We start from the raw sequence: 21,578 nt of genomic DNA, 5'->3' as shown, positions 1-21,578 counted from the left end.
CCCCTGGTCTGGCAGCGTTTAGCTCCTCCCAGTTGAAACACACCTGATTGCAATGAGGGGCTGTTATTGGGCTTTCTCACTACATTGGTGATGACATCATCATTAGAGTCAGGTGTGCTGAAGCAGGGAGGAACTAAAACATACACCTGGACCAGGGTTGGACACCCCTGTGCTAGACTATGCAAACTTCTATGTTACGTTACCGCTGTTGCTCAAACAGCAGGGAACACGGTGGTGTCTTCCAGAAAGGAAGGACCTCCTGTCTCAGGTCAACGGATACATATGGCACCCACGGTTCTTGTGGCCCCTAAAGTTGAGGACCCACTTTTGGCATTCTGCGATCGGGCAGTTGCCCACATGATTTTAAACTGCCGAGGTTGCCCTACACTAACAGGGGGAAGCTATTTGTGGAGTGGTGTAACTCTCACCATGAGGTGCCAGAGACATGTTCAGTGGTGGCAATGCTGCATTTCCTGCAGTCCATCTTTGACAGAAACAAGACGACTTCCACCCTCAGAGTGTATGTGGCTGCTATCTCGGCCAGCCATACCAAGGTCAATGGCCATTCAGTGGAATCACATTATCTGGTCAAACAGTTTCTGAGAGGGACTCAGAGGCTCAGACGGTGCTGGGTCCAGGAACTGCCATCATGGGACTTACAGGCAGTCCTTCAATCTCTTTCCCAGCTGCCCTTTGGGCCACTGGAATACACTTATTAAAGTGGGTGTCTCTCAAGACAGCCTCCCTTCTTGCTGTGGCAACAGCAAAACATGTGTGGGAGCTGCATGCTCTGTCAGTGAGCCAGGCATGTCTGTGCTGAAAGCCTGATGGGGTGAGTCTTAGGCCAGATATCGGTCACCCCCTCATCATGTAAACCAGCCTATCAAGTTGGCTGCCTCAGTCCTCCGGGCTCCTCAGGGGGAAAGGCCGAGCTATCAACGCTGCGGTGCCCCGTGTGGCCACCTTGACGGACGTTCTCCTGCAGGACATCTGTGCTGCAGCTGATTGGGCCTCATCCTGACCCTTTGGACGTTCATATAAGGTGTATGTGGCTGGTGTCCAGGCTGTACTGTCCACAGCTTCAGGTCATGAGTAGGTGAGGATTCTTCCTGACCTTTCTGGTACAAGTCATCCAGTGCTTAAAGCACCGCCTCTAGCGGTCTGGAAGGATGAAATAGAGTGAAAGTTATGTATGCAACTCCGGTGCCATGAATCCTGGATAACCGCCAGAGCGTCCTGTCACTCAGGATCCTCGTATCCTCAACATAAGGCTTTGACAGGGACAAATCACTTGATGACGCCGGTAGATAGAGATTCTCCGGGTCATCCTGGGGTCATGGGTGACTTTGTTGATATAATTACTCGACCTGTGTGAGATGGAGCATCCAGGGCTTTAATCACCGTGTCTGGCGGTCATCCAGGATTGTAGAACCGTAGTTACATACGTAACTTTCCTTTTTCCTCAATAAATATCATTACAAGCTTCAGTCTTCAGGAGAAAAGCAATGCAACTAATCACAATTAATTACAAGAATTGTGCAATTAATTTGTTGATTTTGTTTAATCAATTGACAGCACTAATTATATTATATTATATTATATTATATTATTTTGGCATAGAGGTGATGAAGCCCTTGATAGGAATTGAGTGTGCTGCATCACCTCTCTGCCCATAAAAGGAGGCGCCATTCAGACACAGGAGTGACAGGTGGGCGTGAACAAACAGACCAGCAGAGGGGTCTGCAAGAGGCAGTTAGGTCTGTGAGTCTGTATTTGGTTTTGGTTTATTTAATAAAAGAAATATGGACTTCCTGTCACCTGACTCTGTGGGTGAACCCAGCGGTGGCATGGTCAACTGCTACAATCATATCATATTATATCAAATCATGCAAAGGTAAATGTTATATTGTGTTATGTTATCATATGGTTATGGGTATCAGGACATGTTATGTTAGGCTATATTATGTTGTGCTATAACAATACTGCAATCCTATGCTATGAGGTTTTATGCAGTGCAACATATCAACATTATAAGCAATGCCAATGCATGTAGTTAAGCCTGGGTGAAGTATTATGTCCATTCATTAATGTTCCTATTCACTTACACTCTGAAGATGAGCCCGGCCTCGTATTTCACTGGAATGGAGATTTGGACGTTGTTATCACCCAGAGTGGAGGCTAACTCTTCACTGTCACTGTGGGAAATAACAAAGATCATGTCATTCTGCCAAGAAAACTCATTTAATTAATTTTTAATAACAACTAATTTATTGATTTTGTAGCACAATAACACACCAAAGCCATTTAGTCCCATTTATGAGCATGTTGGAGACTCACCTTGTTGCTGTCACATTGATGTGAACTTCCTTCTGAATATGTTTGGGATTCACCTCAAACCTCATTTTGAACTTTTCCTGTGGATATTATTAAATCATTACTAAGCTTCCATCAGCAACAGGATTTATCCAATCTAACAAAGTGAAACTCACCTCCACATTGTTTCCCAGGAACGGATATCCAACAGCACACTCCACTCTGGTGTTGTTTAGCGTGCACGCCATCTCTGGCTGCAGACACAAAGAAAACATTGTGAAGGCTGCAGAGGCAGCTTGCAGATGCAGGGATGCAGATGGAGCAGCAGCAGAGATGCAGAGGCGTGATGCAGCAGAAGCAGCCTCACCTCCACTTTAACGTAGTTGATGTTGGCTGTGAAGCTGACAATGACTTTGGTGTTGTAGGCGTTGTCTTTGCCGTTCCTCACATCCACGTTCACGTCAAGCTTGTCCTTTTTGTTCACTTTGATTAATATGCTAGAGAAATGAAGAGAAACTGATTGTGATTCATACTTCCACCACCAGGGCGCAATCCTGAGGTTCCATTCCCATCTCCACCTGTCTATTAATTGTCCTTGTGCAAGAGACTGAACCCCAAACTGCTCCCAATGAAACTTAGCAGCATTGCCTTGCATGGTTGCAGCCTCCGGTGATGTGTGAATGGGTGAATGTGATGAACTATGTAAAGCTGATGCAGCTGTAAGGTGTGTGTGTGTGTGTGTGTGTGTGTGTGTGTGTGTGTGTGTGTGTGTGTGTGTGTATACCATGTTTATCAGGGGGTGGGATATTTACATGTTGCATGACGATAAAGATCTAGCCCTTAAAGTGTTGTTATGACAAAAGGCTTTCTATCATAGGAAAATATATTGATTATCGACAACAGCTTCTATACCAGGTGAATTCAGTCTCTTTCAACCATAGAAATGATCTTGTGAAACTTGATGTTCATCCTGGAGGAGCATCTGGTTGGATTTTTCCTCCACCAACACCTTCCATGGTTCCACTCACCTCCGAACGCTGGGCTCTGCCCTGAGGGAGAGGTCAGCAGTACACTTCTCGTCACTTCCACAGTCAACCAGAGGAATCTGCAAGGAACAAGTAAAAACCTGTAGAGACACTTTCCTTCTGATGTGCTTGATTTGAATTCAGAGGCCACATTCAGCCCACTTTCATCTCCAGCGCGTCAAATAGTGTCATCATGACCTTCACATTTAAACTTTAAAGTTTAAGTAGGACCTGCCAAAACAGACTCTGAATGACTTAATGGAACCAAATAACCACAATTTCCATTTGATGTAAAAGCAGTATACAAAATAAACATGATAAAATATGTCAAATAACATGCATGGTAAATAATAAAATAATTAAATGGAATGTAAAATATGTAACTGATTGAACATGGTTACATAAATGAAAAATAAATGGTAATAATGTGGTCGAAAAAGAAGCAGCATGGTTAACAAAGTATGTAAAATACATGGTGATGAGCAATGCCAAATGTTGAGCATAGAAATAAAATCTGTAATATGGTGGATATCTCTTGTGTTTGATCATTTCACACTTGAACTGTATATTTAACCTTCAATGCAGAATCAAAACAATCCAGCCTTTAGGGGGCGCCGTCTGACTTCATAGTGAGACAAACTGCTGGACAATCATGCAGAGGTTAGAATGGCACTTTGTCTCTTCTTGCAAAAATAATGCAATAAAATTGAACTTTTTGTGTGCCTTATTTTAATGCATGTTCTTATCCTGGTTACAGTCACTGTTTTTTTTGTTTTTTTAAATCTCCTGAAGGTTTAATTTTTATTGTGGTGTGTTTTTTTTAATCTATTTTGATCTCATTTATTTTTATGTCATTTATTTTGAGCTTGTCTAATTTAGCTGCAAATGGGGACATTGACGACTTGACTTGTTTGCTTTGTTTGTCTTTGTTGTTTGACCAATTATCTGCCTGTCATTGAGTGTTTCTGTTGACGATATGCCAAAGGCAGCACTAAATCTGCAGAAGACATCTGCTAACAGGTACAAATAAAATAACCTTGAACATCGAAACTTAAGCTTTGTTCAATTAGTTTTCCTTAAAGCAGCAGTTGAAGAATAAACTACACAACTGCATAATAAACCAATGTATCTGACCTAACAGCCTTAAAACCTGTGAAATGAGAAGTTTAAGAAGGTGGAGGAGCATAAGCATTAGCATTCAGGCCTTGCAGCAAACAGACCTTTGTGTTTTTATCTGGGTTCAATTCATATGTTCTCTGGGTTTTTGTCAGCTATCCAGGCTTCTTCTGGCAACTGAGGTGAATTGGTGACTCTATAGTTTCTGTCATCACTTAAATCGTCACCTACTTCAGCTTGACCTTTAGCTGAGACTCTCCTGGATCCTGACGTTGATAAAGTGTCTGTCACTGACGGATTCAAGACTCACATTCTGCTAAACCCACTTCCTAAAGGTGTTCCAGCAGTACTACTTGTCCCCAGACCTGGAAAGACACCCCAGAAGTGTAGAAAGTGTGTCCTCTCTCTCTTTTAAAATGTGTGTTGCGCCAAGCAGCTAATCCGAATCAAACCCTATATAGTGTCATCGGGGGTTCAGCCAATCACAATCAAGGTAGGCTCCTCCCCTTTGCCTCCTCCCACAATCAGGAAGCTCTGCTCTGGCACATGGCACCAAGAGAGGAAGTACTTCCTCCTCTTCCCATAGAGGAGCGTGTGTGGGCGGAGCCAGTCCAGCTCACACAGACACAGCAGATTCTGAATGCAGCTCCTAGGACCTGATGTTCTATTGGAGGAGAATCAAAGAGGAGCTGAATTTGGGGCAATAAACTCATGTGAAAGTGTTGAAAAGCTGGATAATATGAGCCCTTTAATGAATGTTTCACCTCCAGAATGCTTCTGTTCTTGCTGTCTGTTTGTTTGCAGGCCTCATGAGAAGAGCGCCTCCGGATGGCCGTCACTTCCTCGGCCTTTCAGACACTCTCTGGTCTGAGCGTCCTTCTGGACCGTTAAGATCAACAGTGTTCCACCCTCCCCAGAAAGAGATCCGGATGCGGTGCTCAGCGCTTCCGCTTGATGACTTCCTGTTTGCATGCTCTTTCTCTTCCTTTCAATAACAACAACAATAACAATAACAACAACAACAACAATAAGAAGGCAGGTCCTGAGGAGGCCTCCTCGCCATCTCAGTACAGCGTGCAGCGACAGATAAGAACGGCAGTCAGGATGTGTCTGTGCTTTTAAAGTCCACCCTGGGCAGAAGTGGCGCTGCTACTGCGACAGCGGCCCAGTTTCCCACGCTCTGCTGGGACTGAACCCTCCTGTGACATTGCCCCACTATTGCCCCACTATTGCCCCACTATTGCCCCACTCCATTTGGAAACATCGCTCACTGGAACAATTATCTGCAAGGACTCCTGTTGGAACAAATATGCCCGTGGGAGCGTGGGAAGCTTGTCCTGGCTGCTGAAACATTAATGCACGCTGAAGGATGGCAGTCAGCTGTTGCAGATGTTAGCGTAGCAGAACAGCAGCTTTGGTTTTGGAGCCAGAAGAGGAAGGCTCATTTCATGGAATACAAGCAAACACAAAGGGAGTTTTCAGTTTCCGACAAGGGCTCTGGGACTTTTAATGTACTGCTCATGTTTTCTGGGTGATGAGTCATGGTAACGGATGAGCTGGATTAGTTCTACCCTCCTGGTGATACGTGGTTGCCGTAGTAACGACACATTAATTAATCTTATAAACGATCTTACGGTCTTGTTGATGGATCTCGGGAGGCTTTCATCCAGGACCGGGCCCTTGTCCTGATTGGCCTTTTCAAACTGCAACGACACCATGAGGGGGTCTCGGAAGTCTAGCCGAGCCTGAGAGGGGGAGGGGTGGGGGGAGATGATGAGAAGGGTGGGAGGCAGAGGAGATAAAGGGACAAAAAGCAAGGCCAAACAAGCAAAAACAACTTGAATATTATTATTCACTTTTATTGATGAAGCCTCAATAGAGGACCATGTTGGAGTGTCTGAAGTGACTGACTGATTGATTAATTGACTGATTGACTGACTGATTGATTAACTGATGGATTGATTGACTGACTGATTGATTAACTGGCTGACTGACTTACTGATTGATTAACTGACTGATTGATTAACTGACTGATTGATTAACTGACTGATTGATTAACTGACGGATTGATTGAGTGACTCATTGATTAACTGACTGATTGACTGACTCATTGATTAACTGCCGGTTGATTGACTGACTCATTGATTAACTGACTGATTGACTGGCTGATTGATTGACTCACTGATTGATTAATTGGCTGACTGATTAACTGACTGATTGACTGACTGATTGATTAACTGACTGATGTCACGTTTATGCGCACCCAGGTTTAAAAAAAAACCCACAGATATTTCCCCTCAGGACCGGAGTGGGACTCCTGTTCAGCCCTGGAGCTTCACACCTCAGACCCACTTTAGATCACCACCTGTTAAAATCAGGGAATCATAATCTTACGTGTGAGTCTATAGGCTCTTCTGTAAAGCCTGGTCATGCAGTAAATATTTCAAATACATGTTAACAAACCTTAATGAGATAAAAACATAAAATATTAGATTCAAAATATGTATTGTATACAAATAAGACATTATACAAGTAATTTCTACTAGTTTCTGACTCCGAACATATTCAATCTGATGGGAGTGGAAGGAGTAGAACCAGTCTTACATGAGTGCTTCTTTCTGTCCCCAAATGTCTCGCCTCAAGTTTCCAATTATCCTGTGGTCTCCCTGATTCCCTGTGGAGTTAAGCTCCTCCCCCTGTTGTCTGGGTCGGCTCGTCTTGTCACTTCTGTTTCTCTTGTGTTTCCTTGTGTTCTCTGAGCTTTAGAAACAATAAACTGTGCATCCTGGCAAGGAGGATCTACATCTGAAGCAAAGTGAAGACAAACACTGTTGATTCTTCTGGGAGCTGATGAGTCTCTGGGTTCAGACAGCTGCTGTGGGACCCGTCCAGCTCTGATTGTGTCCAGCAGAGGACATATTGCTGTTTGTGTCCGTCATAAACTCCCCCCCTCATGAACCTCTGCCCTGAAACAAAGTGGACCTGGAGGACGGAGCAGACACTTCTGTTCAGCACTGGCAACAACTGTTTCCACTCAATATTCTCTCTCTCTCTCTCCCTCTCTCTCTCTGTCTCTCTCTCCATGTGTGTTCCTCTCTCTTTGTCTGTCTCTGTCCCTCTCTCTCTCTGTCCCTCCATCCCTCCCTCTCTCCATCTCTCGCCGTTGGCTGATAATCACAGAACTGCATGGCTGTAGCGAGGGATGGAACAGAAAGACGGGCAGGGTTTACAGGAGGTGCTGGTTGAGGTCCGAATGTTTCTACTCAGCAAACTCCTGATTGGTCCTCTGATGTCCTCTCACACTTAGTCCTCTGATGTCCTCTCACACTTGGTCCTCTGATGTCCTCTCACACTTGGTCCTCTGGTGTCCTCTCACACTTGGTCCTCTGGTGTCCTCTCACACTTGGTCCTCTGATGTCCTCTCACACTTGGTCCTCTGGTGTCCTCTCACACTTGGTCCTCTGGTGTCCTCTCACACTTGGTCCTCTGGTGTCCTCTCACACTTGGTCCTCTGATGTCCTCTCACACTTGGTCCTCCAGTGTCTTCTCAGTCACTTGTTGCTCATCTGTCCTTTGTACAGAGCATTTATCACTCCAGGTTGGACTAAAAGGTTTGATCAGGTCTGCTTCATGTTACCACCAAAGTCAAATTCCTCCTCACAGCTTGGTCTTGTTTAAACATGGCTGACGGCCACACTTTACCGTATCAAAACATGAACAGCGTAATTCCAGCATTGATGTTGATCATGATGAGAAACAGCACATCATGAAGACCAGAGTACTTACTGACATCATGAAGGTTTCCGTCACACACTTCTTCTCTCTGTCTCTGATGGAGAAGCTCCTGGTGATCTTTCGCTCGCTCCTATCGTCTGAGCCAATGAAGGAAGCCCTGGCTTTAGCACGCAGAGCGTCCAGAGTCAGAGTGTAGACCAGAGCTGATGACACACCAGAGGCCACAGAGGAGCACGGTGATGAAAAGAGAAATGTATAGAACATGCAGGACGAAGGTTTTCTAGGACCAGGGTTGCTTTAAGACACCTTTACAACTCACCTGCTTCAGAGGACAGGTGCTGGTTGTCAGACTTGATGCTGTAGATGAAGCACACCTCGGTCAACACGCACACGGATTTGCGTCTGCCGTGTTCACACTGGTGCTGAGCCTGTTGCAGGTTGATTTTAGTGGGGCTGAACGTCATGTTGGCCTGCAGCTCTGCCACATCTCTGGACCTGGTGGACAGGAAAGCGTCACGGTGTGACATGAGGACGGGTCGTTTTCCAGCAACTGCTGCTTCTGGTCCAAGCCACAGTTACTCAGCTGCTCAGTTGCCAACAGGATCATTCGTGCCTTGTGGTCCGACCGAACAGTTTTCCCTTTCTTGGCCCTCTTCGATTGATACTGAGCTCTGCAGAGCAGGATCACTCACAGCTGCCGTTTTGGACCTTTTGGACATGTTCTGACTGACTTTTTCCGATTTCCAAATAGTGACCTTGTCATAACTCTCTCCACCCACACATGCCCATCTATGGGAAGAGGAGGAAGTACGTCCTCTTGTGGTACCATGTGCGACAGCAGAGCTGCCTGATTGTGGGAGGAGTCAAAGGGGAGGAGCCTACTTTGCTTGTGATTGGCTGAACCCCCAATGACTTTTTAAAACCTGGAACAAACCAGGGAGAGAGAGAACACTTTCTTAACTTCTGGGGCGTCGGTCCTGGTCTGGACACGTTGGATTTAGCAGACTATGACCCTTTATTCACTGTTATGTCCACAACAATTCTCGACTTTTTTACTCCTAAATTATTATATTTTAGCCCTTATATCTTAGCGTATGTAATTTTTTTTTTTAATATCGTGTGAGGAGAAAAGCTATTTTGGTTCTTTGTATGTGTGAAAATGTGTCGCTGAACTGACAAAGCGACTTTGACTTAAAAAGTCAGTTAAGCAAGCACTTTTAAATAATCTGAAAAACCTCACGAGCCAATAATTGTTTGAGATTGCACAATAATGAAATGACTGGCTTTAAATCACCTACAATGGAGAAGATAAAGACATTTGGTTGAACATTTATTGTCAAAACAACTTTCAAGACAGACTTTTCTTGGAGGTCATTGAAAACACTGCAGCACTCCGAGCTCACGTGTAGTTTACAAGCACTCACTACAAACTCCATGGCAGGATTCAGGATTATATACTTTGCTTTATATTATTTTAAGAGCGTGAAAAGCTGACGTTGGTCTCCTCCTCCACCTCCAGATGTTAAATGTAGCCGCAGCAGGAGAAGAGACGTGAACTTAGATTGTTTTCATTCTAAAGGTATTTATTCTGGCAACCCAAGTATCTGTCTGTGATGCAAAGGTTTTTATTCTGCATTTCTGCAGAAACATGGTTTTTGTAGCCATAAAAAGTTATTGGGGTGGATTGACTCAGACCAGCAGTGAAAGCCTGGCTCTGAAATACACGGCCAACACTGGAACGCAGCATGCTAAAACGCTGATGCAGCATGTTTCTGCATAATGAATACATTAATTTTAAAGAAATATGTCTGTTCGTATGCATGAATCAGCTTTTCTCAAAGGCAGAAACCAGAATGGAAGCACATGAAGCTCAGCTCCAGCTCTCTCCATCCGGCAGCCAGTAGGCCTGCTGCCAGATCCTGTGAGTTTTCACACAGATCTCGGCCATTCGAGCTGTGGGAGACGCTTTCTGCCTGGGAAAGATGATTCAGGACGTGGGCGGGACTCACCGGGGTTTTTTTACACAGAGGTCATTAGGAAATGGCTGGCTTTCAGCCCACAAGCCCAGCAGGACGCCAGCAGCTGTCCAAACCCCAATAAGACAATGAGACATGTAGAGTGTCTGCAGGACAGGCTGAGGACCGGCGGATGTCGACTCAAGCTTTGGGAGTGGCTGTTTACATGAGGATGGGCCATGTCTCACCAGAACAGAGAGGCTCCGCCCAGACCGCCGATGGTCACGTCGGTGATCCCGTCTCCATTTAGGTCCATGACACCGTGGATGGACTGACCGAAAAACTTCATCTTTTCTCCATCGCCGCCGGCAGGGATCCGCTGAGGATACGGAGCTCACGTCATAAAGATTTATAAGATTAAACATATAGGAGGAGGGCAACCCTAAAAACTGGACTGGACTGGATCAGAGCCTCCATGAACCGAGAGGAAAGAACCCGGAATACAATCAGGATGAAACATAGAAACAACACAGGAGGACTTCAATGTGGAGAACTCAACACTCATCCAGTCACTCCGTCACACACGTCACTCCGTCACACACGTCATTCCGTCACACACGTCACTCCGTCACACACATCACTCTTTCACACACGTCATTCCGTCACACACGTCATTCCGTCACACACATCATTCCGTCACACACATCACTCTTTCACACACGTCATTCCGTCACACCAATCACTCTTTCACACACGTCATTCCGTCACACCAATCACTCTGTCACACACGTCACTCCGTCACACCAATCACTCTGTCACACACGTCATTCCGTCACACACGTCACTCCGTCACACACATCATTCCGTCACACACGTCATTCCGTCACACCAATCACTCTTTCACACACGTCATTCCGTCACACCAATCACTCTGTCACACACGTCACTCCGTCACACCAATCACTCTGTCACACACGTCATTCCGTCACACACGTCACTCCGTCACACACGTCACTCCGTCACACACGTCACTCCGTCACACACGTCACTCCGTCACACACGTCATTCCGTCACACACGTCCCTCCGTCACACCAATCACTCCGTCACACACGTCATTCCGTCACACACGTCACTCCGTCACACACGTCACTCCGTCACACACGTCACTCCTTCACACACGTCACTCCGTCACACACGTCACTCCGTCACACACGTCACTCCGTCACACACGTCACTCTTTCACACACGTCACTCTTTCACACACGTCACTCTTTCACACACGTCACTCTTTCACACACGTCACTCTTTCACACACGTCACTCTTTCACACACGTCACTCCGTCACACACGTCACTCCGTCACACACGTCACTCCGTCACACACATCACTCTTTCACACACGTCACTCCGTCACACACGTCACTCCGTCACACACATCATTCCTTCACACACATCATTCCGTCACACACGTCACTCCTTCACACACGTCACTCCTTCACACACGTCACTCCGTCACACACGTCACTCCGTCACACACGTCACTCATTCACACACGTCACTCCGTCACACACGTCACACACGTCACTCCGTCACACACGTCACTCCGTCACACACGTCACTCTTTCACACACGTCACTCTTTCACACACGTCACTCTTTCACACACGTCACTCTTTCACACACGTCACTCTTTCACACACGTCACTCTTTCACACACGTCACTCCGTCACACACGTCACTCCGTCACACACGTCATTCCGTCACACACGTCACTCCTTCACACACGTCACTCCTTCACACACGTCACTCCTTCACACACATTACACATTCACACACGTCACTCCGTCACACACATCATTCCTTCACACACATCATTCCTTCACACACGTCACTCCGTCACACACATCATTCCTTCACACACATCACTCTTTCACACACATCACTCCTTCACACACATCACTCTTTCACACACGTCACTCCTTCACACACGTCACTCCTTCACACACGTCACTCCTTCACACACGTCACTCCTTCACACACATTACACATTCACACACGTCACTCCGTCACACACATCATTCCTTCACACACATCACTCTTTCACACACGTCACTCTTTCACACACGTCACTCCTTCACACACGTCACTCCTTCCCACACGTCACTCCTTCACACACGTCACTCCTTCACACACGTCACTCCTTCACACACATCACTCTTTCACGTCCTGAAATCCTTTTGTTTAAAATATGTTCCTTCTGAAACTCTAGAATAGCGACGTCCAGCTCCAGTCCTGGAGGAACCCTTTGCTACATGTTTTAGTTCTCTCCCTGCTTCAGCACACCTGGATCTAATGATGATGTCATCACCCTGCTTCAGCACACCTGGATCTAATGATGATGTCATCACCCTGCTTCAGCACACCTGGATCAAATGATTATGTCATCACCTCTCCCTCCACCATCACTCATCCATCTCTCCTCACACTCCATCACTCGTCTCACTCCTCCATCACCCCTCTCCCCCACCATCTCTCCTCTCACTCCTCCATCACTCGTCTCATGCCTCCATCACTCCTCTCCCCCACCATAACTCCTCACTCCATGATTTTCGCCCATCACACCTCAATCATCCCTCCATCACTCCTCTCCCCCCACCATCACTCCTCCATCACTTCTTTCCTCCCCCAATAACCCCTCCATCACTCCCGCCTTCATCACTCCTCTCACTCTGTTCATCACTTCTCTCACCCTTCTGTCATTCCTCTCACCCCTCCATCACTCCTGTCATCTCCTTCATCACTCCTCTCACTCCTTCATCACTCCTCTCACCCCTCCATCACTCCTCTCACCCCTCCATCACTCCTCTCACCCCGCCATCACTCCTCTCACCCCGCCATCATTCCTCTCACCCTTCCATCACTCATCTCACCCCCTTCATCACTCCTTCCTTGGCTACTGTTTCCTGTTTCCAATCAACATTCACTCTATGTCTGTACCTTTGTGCTAAGTGTGTTTAAATGTGTGGTATTTTATTGTTAAAGAAAAATTTCTGTCACCGCTTGGGACAGACAATAAAGGTTATCTTAATTTAATATGAATACACATGTGTCCCTACTATCCTCTTGTCTGTTCTGTCTTTTGTTTGGTTTGGTTTGGTTTTTGTTTAGAAACTTGAAGGACACGTCTTCTGTTCAATGTGGTGTTTTTTGTCCAATGACAACTCCTTCACCCACATTCATGGGAGAACTTTGATTTTAGTTCTCACCTGGACAAATTTCTCTTTCAGCGATGTCTTTTGGCCATGGTAAATGTAGACGCTTCCTCTGTGATCGTTCTCGAAAGGGGCGCCGATCGCCACGTCATTAAACCCATCCAGGTTGAGGTCCGACACTGCAGCGATGGCGGTGCCAAAGCGGGCGCCACACGGCTCGTTCTTATTAGTGCAGCTGGCCGAGTGGGAGCTGCAACACGACTGATTGATGGGCTTCAAGGTGAACTCATGGACAAACTGGCCATCCTGAAGACCAAACAGAGCAAAAACTGGGTCATGGAACTGCACAGTCCTCAGGTTGAGCTTGGGTTTCAGCGTTTGGTACCTGGTGGAGCTTGTAGACGTAGACTTGTCCCTGCTCGTCTTTGTCGGAGCCCATGTACATTGGAGCGCCAACCAAAAGAATGTCTGTGAATGAATCTCCGTCCACGTCGAGAGTCTGCAGAACGCTGCCGAAGTACGAACCAATCTGTATCCGGGGAAAATCAAAATGTTCAGTTTGGATCAGCAGATTTTAATGTAATAACAACTATGGAAGCCCGGAGACTCCCTACAATGCAAATGATGCAGTTGTAACACATACATTAGCGTTTTCATGTCAGAAAACCGCTGTGTTTATGCACCAAGTTTTTTGGTTGGCGCGTTAAGCCACTAGTGGTTGTTTGAAACCCCACCCATGATACGTAATAAACATGAACAAACATGAATTAACATTCTTACCTTTGCTGCTGGGAAAGATTTACAATCACAATAGACTAGTGACAAGACTGGCCTTAAGAGGCGGTATAAGGTTGTGGTCTAAAAATATTGTACACAGCAAAACAGATCAGTTCTATAAGGTTTAGCAGCCTCACAACTTCAGACTATCTTGGACCAGAATTTTCATCAATCACAATACAAGAAATGCTTTATAAAGAACAATAGTAATAATAGTAACTAGAAAATTCTGGAGGACATTTTATTGTGCCTGCCACCTGCTGACGACCCACTCATATCTACTTTGGGGTTGGTCCTGTAACCCAGACCCTCGGGTGTGGTAAAATGTGCATGGGACCCAGTTAATTAGCTAGTGATCCATAACTGTAGCCCCACCATTAGGCCACCCCCCAAATATCAGCTCGATTAAACCAACTTGGTTAGCATGCAAGTGAGCATGCTAGGCTCATAGCTGCTATCTACCTGAAAATCACACAGGTCACTCCCCATGTGTCCCTGACCTGGAATCTGGTCTTATCTCACATGCTAGTCTGCTAAGCTAACTAGCCTAGCATTAGCATTAAAAAGCCTGCTACCTAGGATACTGTGGGTATGTCCGAAAAGTCCCTCCATTGTCCTTATCTATCAACTTTCACTTAACCCCATGGATGATGTAACAGGGTTAAGAAAAGGTGGAAGAAGACTTCCTAAAGGAATTAAGGAAAGGTGTTAGGAGGTTTCCTAAAGGAGTTAAGGAAAGGTGTCAGGAGGCATCCTAAAGGAGTTAAGGAAAGGTGTCAGGAGGCTTCCTAAAGGAGTTAAGGAAAGGTGTTTGGGAGGTTTCGTAAAGGAGTTAAGGAAAGGTGTTGGGAGGTTTCCTAAAGGATTTAAGGAGAGGTGTTAGGGGGCTTCCTAAAGGAGTTAGTGACTTCTGCTGTGGTGGGGAAAGAACTATAAGTTTCTGAAAATGGACTATAAAAAGTACATTTGGGTTTTAGATGATTTAAAGTTGTTCAATGCAGATTATTCTTTGGTAACTTACATGATCTGCTCCTTTTTCCACGATCGTGATTTTCCGTAAATGCTCGGGAAAGCAAGTCCCTTTAAATGTTGTCGTAGAAAGCAATTGTGGGGCAGCATGAGCTGGTCTCCTTTGCATAAGGATGCATCAGTGTTTCCTTTAGGCTAAAGGGGGTTCTAAAGGAAGCAACAAGCCTCCTTTCCTTTGAGTATTGAGAATTTGGACAGCATTTATCATGGCCTCTACACAAAACATTTCTGGGGTTAAGTGAAAGTCGATATATAAGGAGTTCGGAGGGAGATTTCAGACATACCCCTTATCTATCAACCCTTATAACCCTTATCTATCAATTCCATACTCTCAGAGTGCCCCCCACAGGACGTCCCGAGGGATGCGGTCTAATGTTCCACCATCAGGCGCTCCTGGTGGAGGGTCCAGAGCTGGTCCAGTGTTCCACCATCAGGAGCTCCTGGTGGAGGGTCCAGAGCTGGTCCAGTGTTCCACCATCAGGAGCTCCTGGTGGAGGGTCCAGAGCTGGTCCAGTGTTCCACCATCAGGCGCTCCTGGTGGAGGGTCCAGAGCTGGTCTAATGTTCCACCATCAGGAGCTCCTGGTGGAGGGTCCAGAGCTGGTCTAATGTTCCATCATCAGGAGCTCCTGATGGAGGGTCCAGAGCTGGTCCAGTGTTCCACCATCAGGCGCTCCTGGTGGAGGGTCCAGAGCTGGTCTAATGTTCCACCATCAGGCGCTCCTGGTGGAGGGTCCAGAGCTGGTCCAGTGTTCCACCATCAGGAGCTCCTGGTGGAGGGTCCAGAGCTGGTCCAGTGTTCCACCATCAGGCGCTCCTGGTGGAGGGTCCAGAGCTGGTCCAGTGTTCCACTATCAGGAGCTCCTGGTGGAGGGTCCAGAGCTGGTCTAATGTTCCACCATCAGGAGCACCTGGTGGAGAGTTTAGAGCTGGTCCAGTGTTCCACAACCAGGACAAAAACCGCATTGTTCCTCTTGGATCCGAGGTTGGACTAACGGCCGGACCCTCCTCTCCAGTACCCTGGAGTAGACTTTCCCAGGGAGGCTGAGGAGTGTGATCCCTCTGTAGTTGGAACACACTCTCCGATCCCCCTTCTTAAAAAGAGGGACCACCACCCCGGTCTGCCAGTCCAGAGGTACTGTCCCCGCCCGCCACGCGATGTTGCAGAGACGAGTCAGCCACGACAGTCCCTGCATATCCAGAGACTTAAGGAACTCTGGGCGGATCTCATCCACTCCCGGTGCCTTGCCACCGAGGAGCTTCACAACAACCTCGGTGGCTTGGGTAATGGATGAGTCCACCTCTGAGAACCCAGCCTCTGCTTCCTTAATGGAAGACGTGATGGTGGGATTGAGGAGGTCCTCGAAGTATTCCTTCCACCGCCGAAGACATCCCCAGCTGAGGTCAACAGCTCCCCACATCCACTGTAAACAGTGATGGTGAAACAAAGCTTCCCCCTCCTGAGGCGCCGCACAGTTTGCCAGAATTTCTTCGGGGCCGACCGATGGTCCTCCTCCATGGTCTCCTTGAACTCCTCCCAGACCAGAATTTTTGCCTCCACCACGGCCCGGCCGCAGTCCACTTGGCCTGCTGGTATCTGTCAGCTGCCTCAGGATTTCTATGAGCAACATCCGATAGGACTCCTTCTTCAAGACACTTGACGGTATCCCTTACTTCCAGTTATTGTTATTATGATGACTGTCAAAATAACACCACCAAGTTGGACTGTTATTAGGGTGGCTGTCAAAATAAAAGTACCAAGTCCAGGAGAATATGGACTGGGAGTCATGACCCCACGGAGGAAACAATGTTTTGATTGGCTCTACTGAGCATGTGCAGAAGTAGCATGTGCTGCTAGTTATTACGACCGTGGTCTTCATCAAACTTGCAGACTCACCTGTTCTCCCTTCAGGATCTGGGAGATGAAGATGCTGTTGCTTTCATTCAGCTGATAAACAACCACGCGACCCGTGTGGTTGTATCGCGGTGCTCCGGAGATGTACAGCATTCCATCAGGAGTGGAAGCAGACTGAACATCATAACCTGCGGAGAGAAAGTTGCTGCATTATTTACCACAACGTACTGGATATTTACCTCGACGTACTGGATATTTACCTCGACGTACTGCCTATTTACCTCGACGTACTGGATATTTACCTCGACGTACTGCCTATTTACCTCAACATACTGGCTATTTACCACAACATACTCAGACTCTGTTTGTAAGATATTTTTAAGCACTTCTCCAGGCTACTGCTTATTTCTCGCTGTGTGAAGGAAACTATAAAACGCTAGTGAAAACTGGCACACACACACACACACACACACACACACACACACACACACACACACACACACACACACACACACACACACACACACACACACACACACACACACACACACACACACACACACACACACACACACACGTGTTTACAGTAGAGACCTAGCGGTGCGCGGCCTGATGACATGTTGATTAAATACTTGATATTGACGCTGGAGCCATAAAAGGAAGTGAGATGAGGAGACGAGCATGGATTTATTATTAAAGTGAGAGAAAGAGACAAACATCTGTTATCAAAGACAAATCAAGTATCTTTCTTCTCAACACAGGCAGATTGATCCTGCAGCATTCAAATTTTATTTAAAAACTATTTTTGTCTTTTAGCATTCAAAAGACTAATATATTGTCTAATATATAGCGATATTGGCAAAAATTATTAACTTTCTGTTTTCTCTCTCACGACACCTGTGCCTCATTATTGATCATTTTGTCTTGAGCATTCTTGGCTTTGTGATTCATGCTTTCATTGAGTCATTCATTTCAAAAACAACATCGCCTACTAGTGGCCCAACATGCTAACCACATCGTTTTCAGAGTTTCTGCCATTGCTGTAGAAACAGGCCTTGTTTTAAAATCCTTACCATCTAAACGCAAAAGTTTTCTGAAACAAAAACGGAAAAACTCCGTTTTCACTTGAATCGTCAGCGAGTTTTCAAACTCGACATGCAATACAAGCTTTCACCACCAGATGGTATATTAAGTCACTCAGACAACAGCAGCAGGAACAGTTAATGCAACAATGGCTGTTTGAATTTTGCTCTTTCTAGTTCATGTGCATATTGAATCACTCTGTTTATGGAATAAATGTTTCATTTGTTTATTATGTATTTAATTGAGGCAACGCACATTAAAGAACAATCATATAATTGGTTAGGGCTAGGGCTATAATTGTAGACAAATTGTAAATGTGGCAGATTGTAGCAACACTGCTCATTTACATCTGGATTCCCGAACGTTTTCCTTGGTCTTGCATTTGGAGTTGTTTGGAATATTTTGTGTTTTTTAAGTGAGCCTTAGTATTATTGAATTTGGTAATGAAACTACAAGAAACAGACTAAAACAGTTTGGTTTGAAAACGATTAAGCCACGGGTATTCATGATTCACGATGCTCATATTCTCATTTGATGGGTTTTTTCTTATTTTTCTATTTGGAGTTTTAAATGAGGTAATTTCTCTCATAAAACCCAGAGTTTGTGTGACAAGATGCCAGTGTTGTAGACAATGTACTGCAGGGTGCGCTCACCCAGGTAGCCGGCCAGTCCCTCGTACCCGGCCTCGGTGTCGGGGTCGTAGAACTGCGTTTTCCTGGGAACGATGGTTTCTCTGGCAGTGTGCATCACCACCGTGCCATTCCAGTCGTACGCCCCCACGGCACCCAGTAACAGCACCTCCTGCAGGAGACACGCAGATGGCATCAGGAGCCGCAGCCAACAGGGTTTATGATGAGGGAGTATCTTATTAGTCCAAGTACAAGGCAGGCTTTTGTGTTTGGAAACAGGCGGGAAGTAGAGGAGAGGTCATGTGGTGATAGAAAGATTCAGCTGAGGTCTGCAGAAAAACTGCATGAAGTCCTGAGAAATGAGAAGATGAGGTTGTTTATTCCATATGGCTTGTGAAAGAGGGAGTCTTTTAATTTCTTATAGTAAGATCACTGTAGTCATTTGTTGATCATTGCCAATTTGAATGAAAACCTTTGGTGTAAAATCCAGTGAAATGTCCAGAAAACCCTTCCTATAGCATTGCATTCTGGATGTTTCAACAAATTCCCCCTGGCTGTGAGGCTAATGCTGGTTTCACAGCAGCATCATCGACACTCAGCTCAGCTCTGTGTTTGGTTGTTATACTTAATTTCTTTTGTTGGTTGATTTCTTTGAAATCGTCACAATTTCCTTGCTCGTTTGGCTGACTGGAGCTTTTTGCAGGCCTGATGTTTGACGCCCCGATATAGAAATAAGAATGTATCACCAAGATAAATAAAAACATTTAAGCATCTTTGTACAGATCTTCTTCCACAGTTGCATTGTAATTTTTATATTAATCATACGTACCATTCCTAATGTAGACTATAGAATAAGAGCAGAAACATTACATACGCATTTACACATATAAATGAAGGTTTTTGGACGTTTCACTGTATTTTGCATCATTACAATTAGCCTTTATTTTGAGATTGTATTGTTCTGTAGTAATCTGTGAAAAGACATTTTCATCACATATACTTTGCACCACAACAAACAAAAACTTTAAAGTTTACATTTAAAAGTCATTATGGCAATATTCTTAACCTTTCAAGATGAAATCCGACTGCATGTGGACCTGAACTAGATGGATTTGATACAACTGAATGTAACAATTGTGTATTCTACATTTTTTTTTAAATCTCATCAGATTTGGATTGCAGATGATTCCACCAAAACAGAAACTACATCAAATCATCAAGTTCCATTTCTACATGTAAGCAATAACTGAGTGTAAATCAGGAATGAAATTAAATATAGCAGAAGACAAGAAGTCAGTGAAAAACATCCATCCATCTTTTGTCCTCAGAAAATGGAACTGTCTCACAGGAAGGGGAGGGTCCCTCAGGACAGTGCAGGAAGGGACGGGTCCCTCAGGACAGAACAAGAAGAGGAGGGTCCCTCAGGACAGTGCAGGAAGGGACGGGTCCCTCAGGACAGAACAAGAAGAGGAGGGTCCCTCAGGACAGTACAGGAAGGGGAGGGTCCCTCAGGACAGTACAGGAAGAGGAGGCTCCCTCAGGACAGTACAGGAAGGGGAGGGTCCCTCAGGACAGTACAGGAAGAGGAGGCTCCCTCAGGACAGTACAGGAAGAGGAGGCTCCCTCAGGACAGTACAGGAAGGGGAGGCTCCCTCAGGACAGTACAGGAAGAGGAGGCTCCCTCAGGACAGTACTGGAAGGGATGGGTCCCTCAGGACAGAACATGAAGAGGAGAGTCCCTCAGGACAGTACAGGAATGGGAGGGTCCCTCAGGACAGTACTGGAAGGGGAGGGTCCCTCAGGACAGTACTGGAAGGGGAGGGTCCCTCAGGACAGAACATGAAGAGGAGAGTCCCTCAGGACAGTACAGGAATGGGAGGGTCCCTCAGGACAGAACAAGAAGAGGAGGGTTCCTTAGAACAGTACTGGAAGGGGAGGGTCCCTCAGGACAGAACAAGAAGAGGAGGGTCCCTCAGGACAGTACAGGAAGGGGAGGGTCCCTCAGGACAGTACAGGAAGGGATGGGTCCCTCAGGACAGAACAAGAAGGGGAGGGTCCCTCAGGACAGAACAAGAAGAGGAGGGTCCCTTAGGACAGTACTGGAAGGGGAGGGTCCCTCAGGACAGAACAAGAAGAGGAGGGTCCCTCAGGACAGTACAGGAAGGGAAGGGTCCCTCAGGACAGTACAGGAAGGGATGGGTCCCTCAGGACAGAACAAGAAGAGGAGGGTCCCTCAGGACAGTACAGGAAGGGGAGGGTCCCTCAGGACAGTACAGGAAGGGATGGGTCCCTCAGGACAGAGCAAGAAGGGGAGGGTCCCTCAGGACAGAACAAGAAGGGGAGGGTCCCTCAGGACAGTACAGGAATGGGAGGGTTCCTCAGGACAGTACAGGAAGGGGAGGGTCCCTCAGGACAGAACAAGAAGAGGAGGGTCCCTCAGGACAGAACTCAGGTCTTGAGTGGCTCTTTCCTCAGAAACACCGTGAAGGAACGACATCAGGAACGACGTGAGATGTTGGGTCTCTGCGTGGTGTCCGGCTTGGCAAAGTTGAACGGGGCGAGAAGGTGAGTCAGAAGTGTGCAGGAAGAGAAGTGTCTAATCAAACATCCTCCTCTCCAGCTGTTTGTATCTTGTGTTTTTGATCTTGTGCGATCTGTCCGCGGCGAGGGACAGAAGGACGTCTGTGTCTGCTCAGGCCGACTGGTGGAGAGCTGAAGACACTCTCAGTGGATCTGTGAGACATTGTCTCTCCGGATCACACTGAAACATTGTCTCTCCAAAGCCAGACCTCCAGCTGATGCTCTCACTCGCACCCAAGCACATTCAAATAAACAAACCCAAATGCCTCCA

At 46.3% G+C, this 21,578-nt stretch overlaps 1 protein-coding gene across 1 annotated transcript in view; it reads right to left on the bottom strand.

The window, feature by feature from the left end:
- Nucleotides 1-21,578, bottom strand: part of itga1 (integrin, alpha 1) — a 76,533-nt gene that overhangs the window by 13,097 nt on the left and 41,858 nt on the right. Inside the window, exons 11-23 of the mRNA XM_080521458.1 lie at nt 18,752-18,899; nt 17,058-17,203; nt 13,741-13,884; nt 13,410-13,661; nt 10,393-10,523; nt 8,509-8,684; nt 8,241-8,392; nt 6,089-6,199; nt 3,342-3,418; nt 2,681-2,810; nt 2,490-2,567; nt 2,338-2,414; nt 2,106-2,195 (exon numbers count right to left, since the gene is read on the bottom strand). Coding sequence (XP_080377584.1) covers nt 2,106-2,195; nt 2,338-2,414; nt 2,490-2,567; nt 2,681-2,810; nt 3,342-3,418; nt 6,089-6,199; nt 8,241-8,392; nt 8,509-8,684; nt 10,393-10,523; nt 13,410-13,661; nt 13,741-13,884; nt 17,058-17,203; nt 18,752-18,899 — 1,712 coding nt within the window. The remainder of the gene's footprint in view (nt 1-2,105; nt 2,196-2,337; nt 2,415-2,489; nt 2,568-2,680; nt 2,811-3,341; nt 3,419-6,088; nt 6,200-8,240; nt 8,393-8,508; nt 8,685-10,392; nt 10,524-13,409; nt 13,662-13,740; nt 13,885-17,057; nt 17,204-18,751; nt 18,900-21,578) is intronic.

Source organism: Blennius ocellaris (genome assembly GCF_963422515.1).
Source record: "Blennius ocellaris genome assembly, contig: SCAFFOLD_103, whole genome shotgun sequence".
Taxonomy (NCBI): Eukaryota; Metazoa; Chordata; class Actinopteri; order Blenniiformes; family Blenniidae; genus Blennius; species Blennius ocellaris.
Note: the sequence above shows the minus strand (reverse complement) of the source record. Positions and strands in the feature narration are given on the sequence as shown.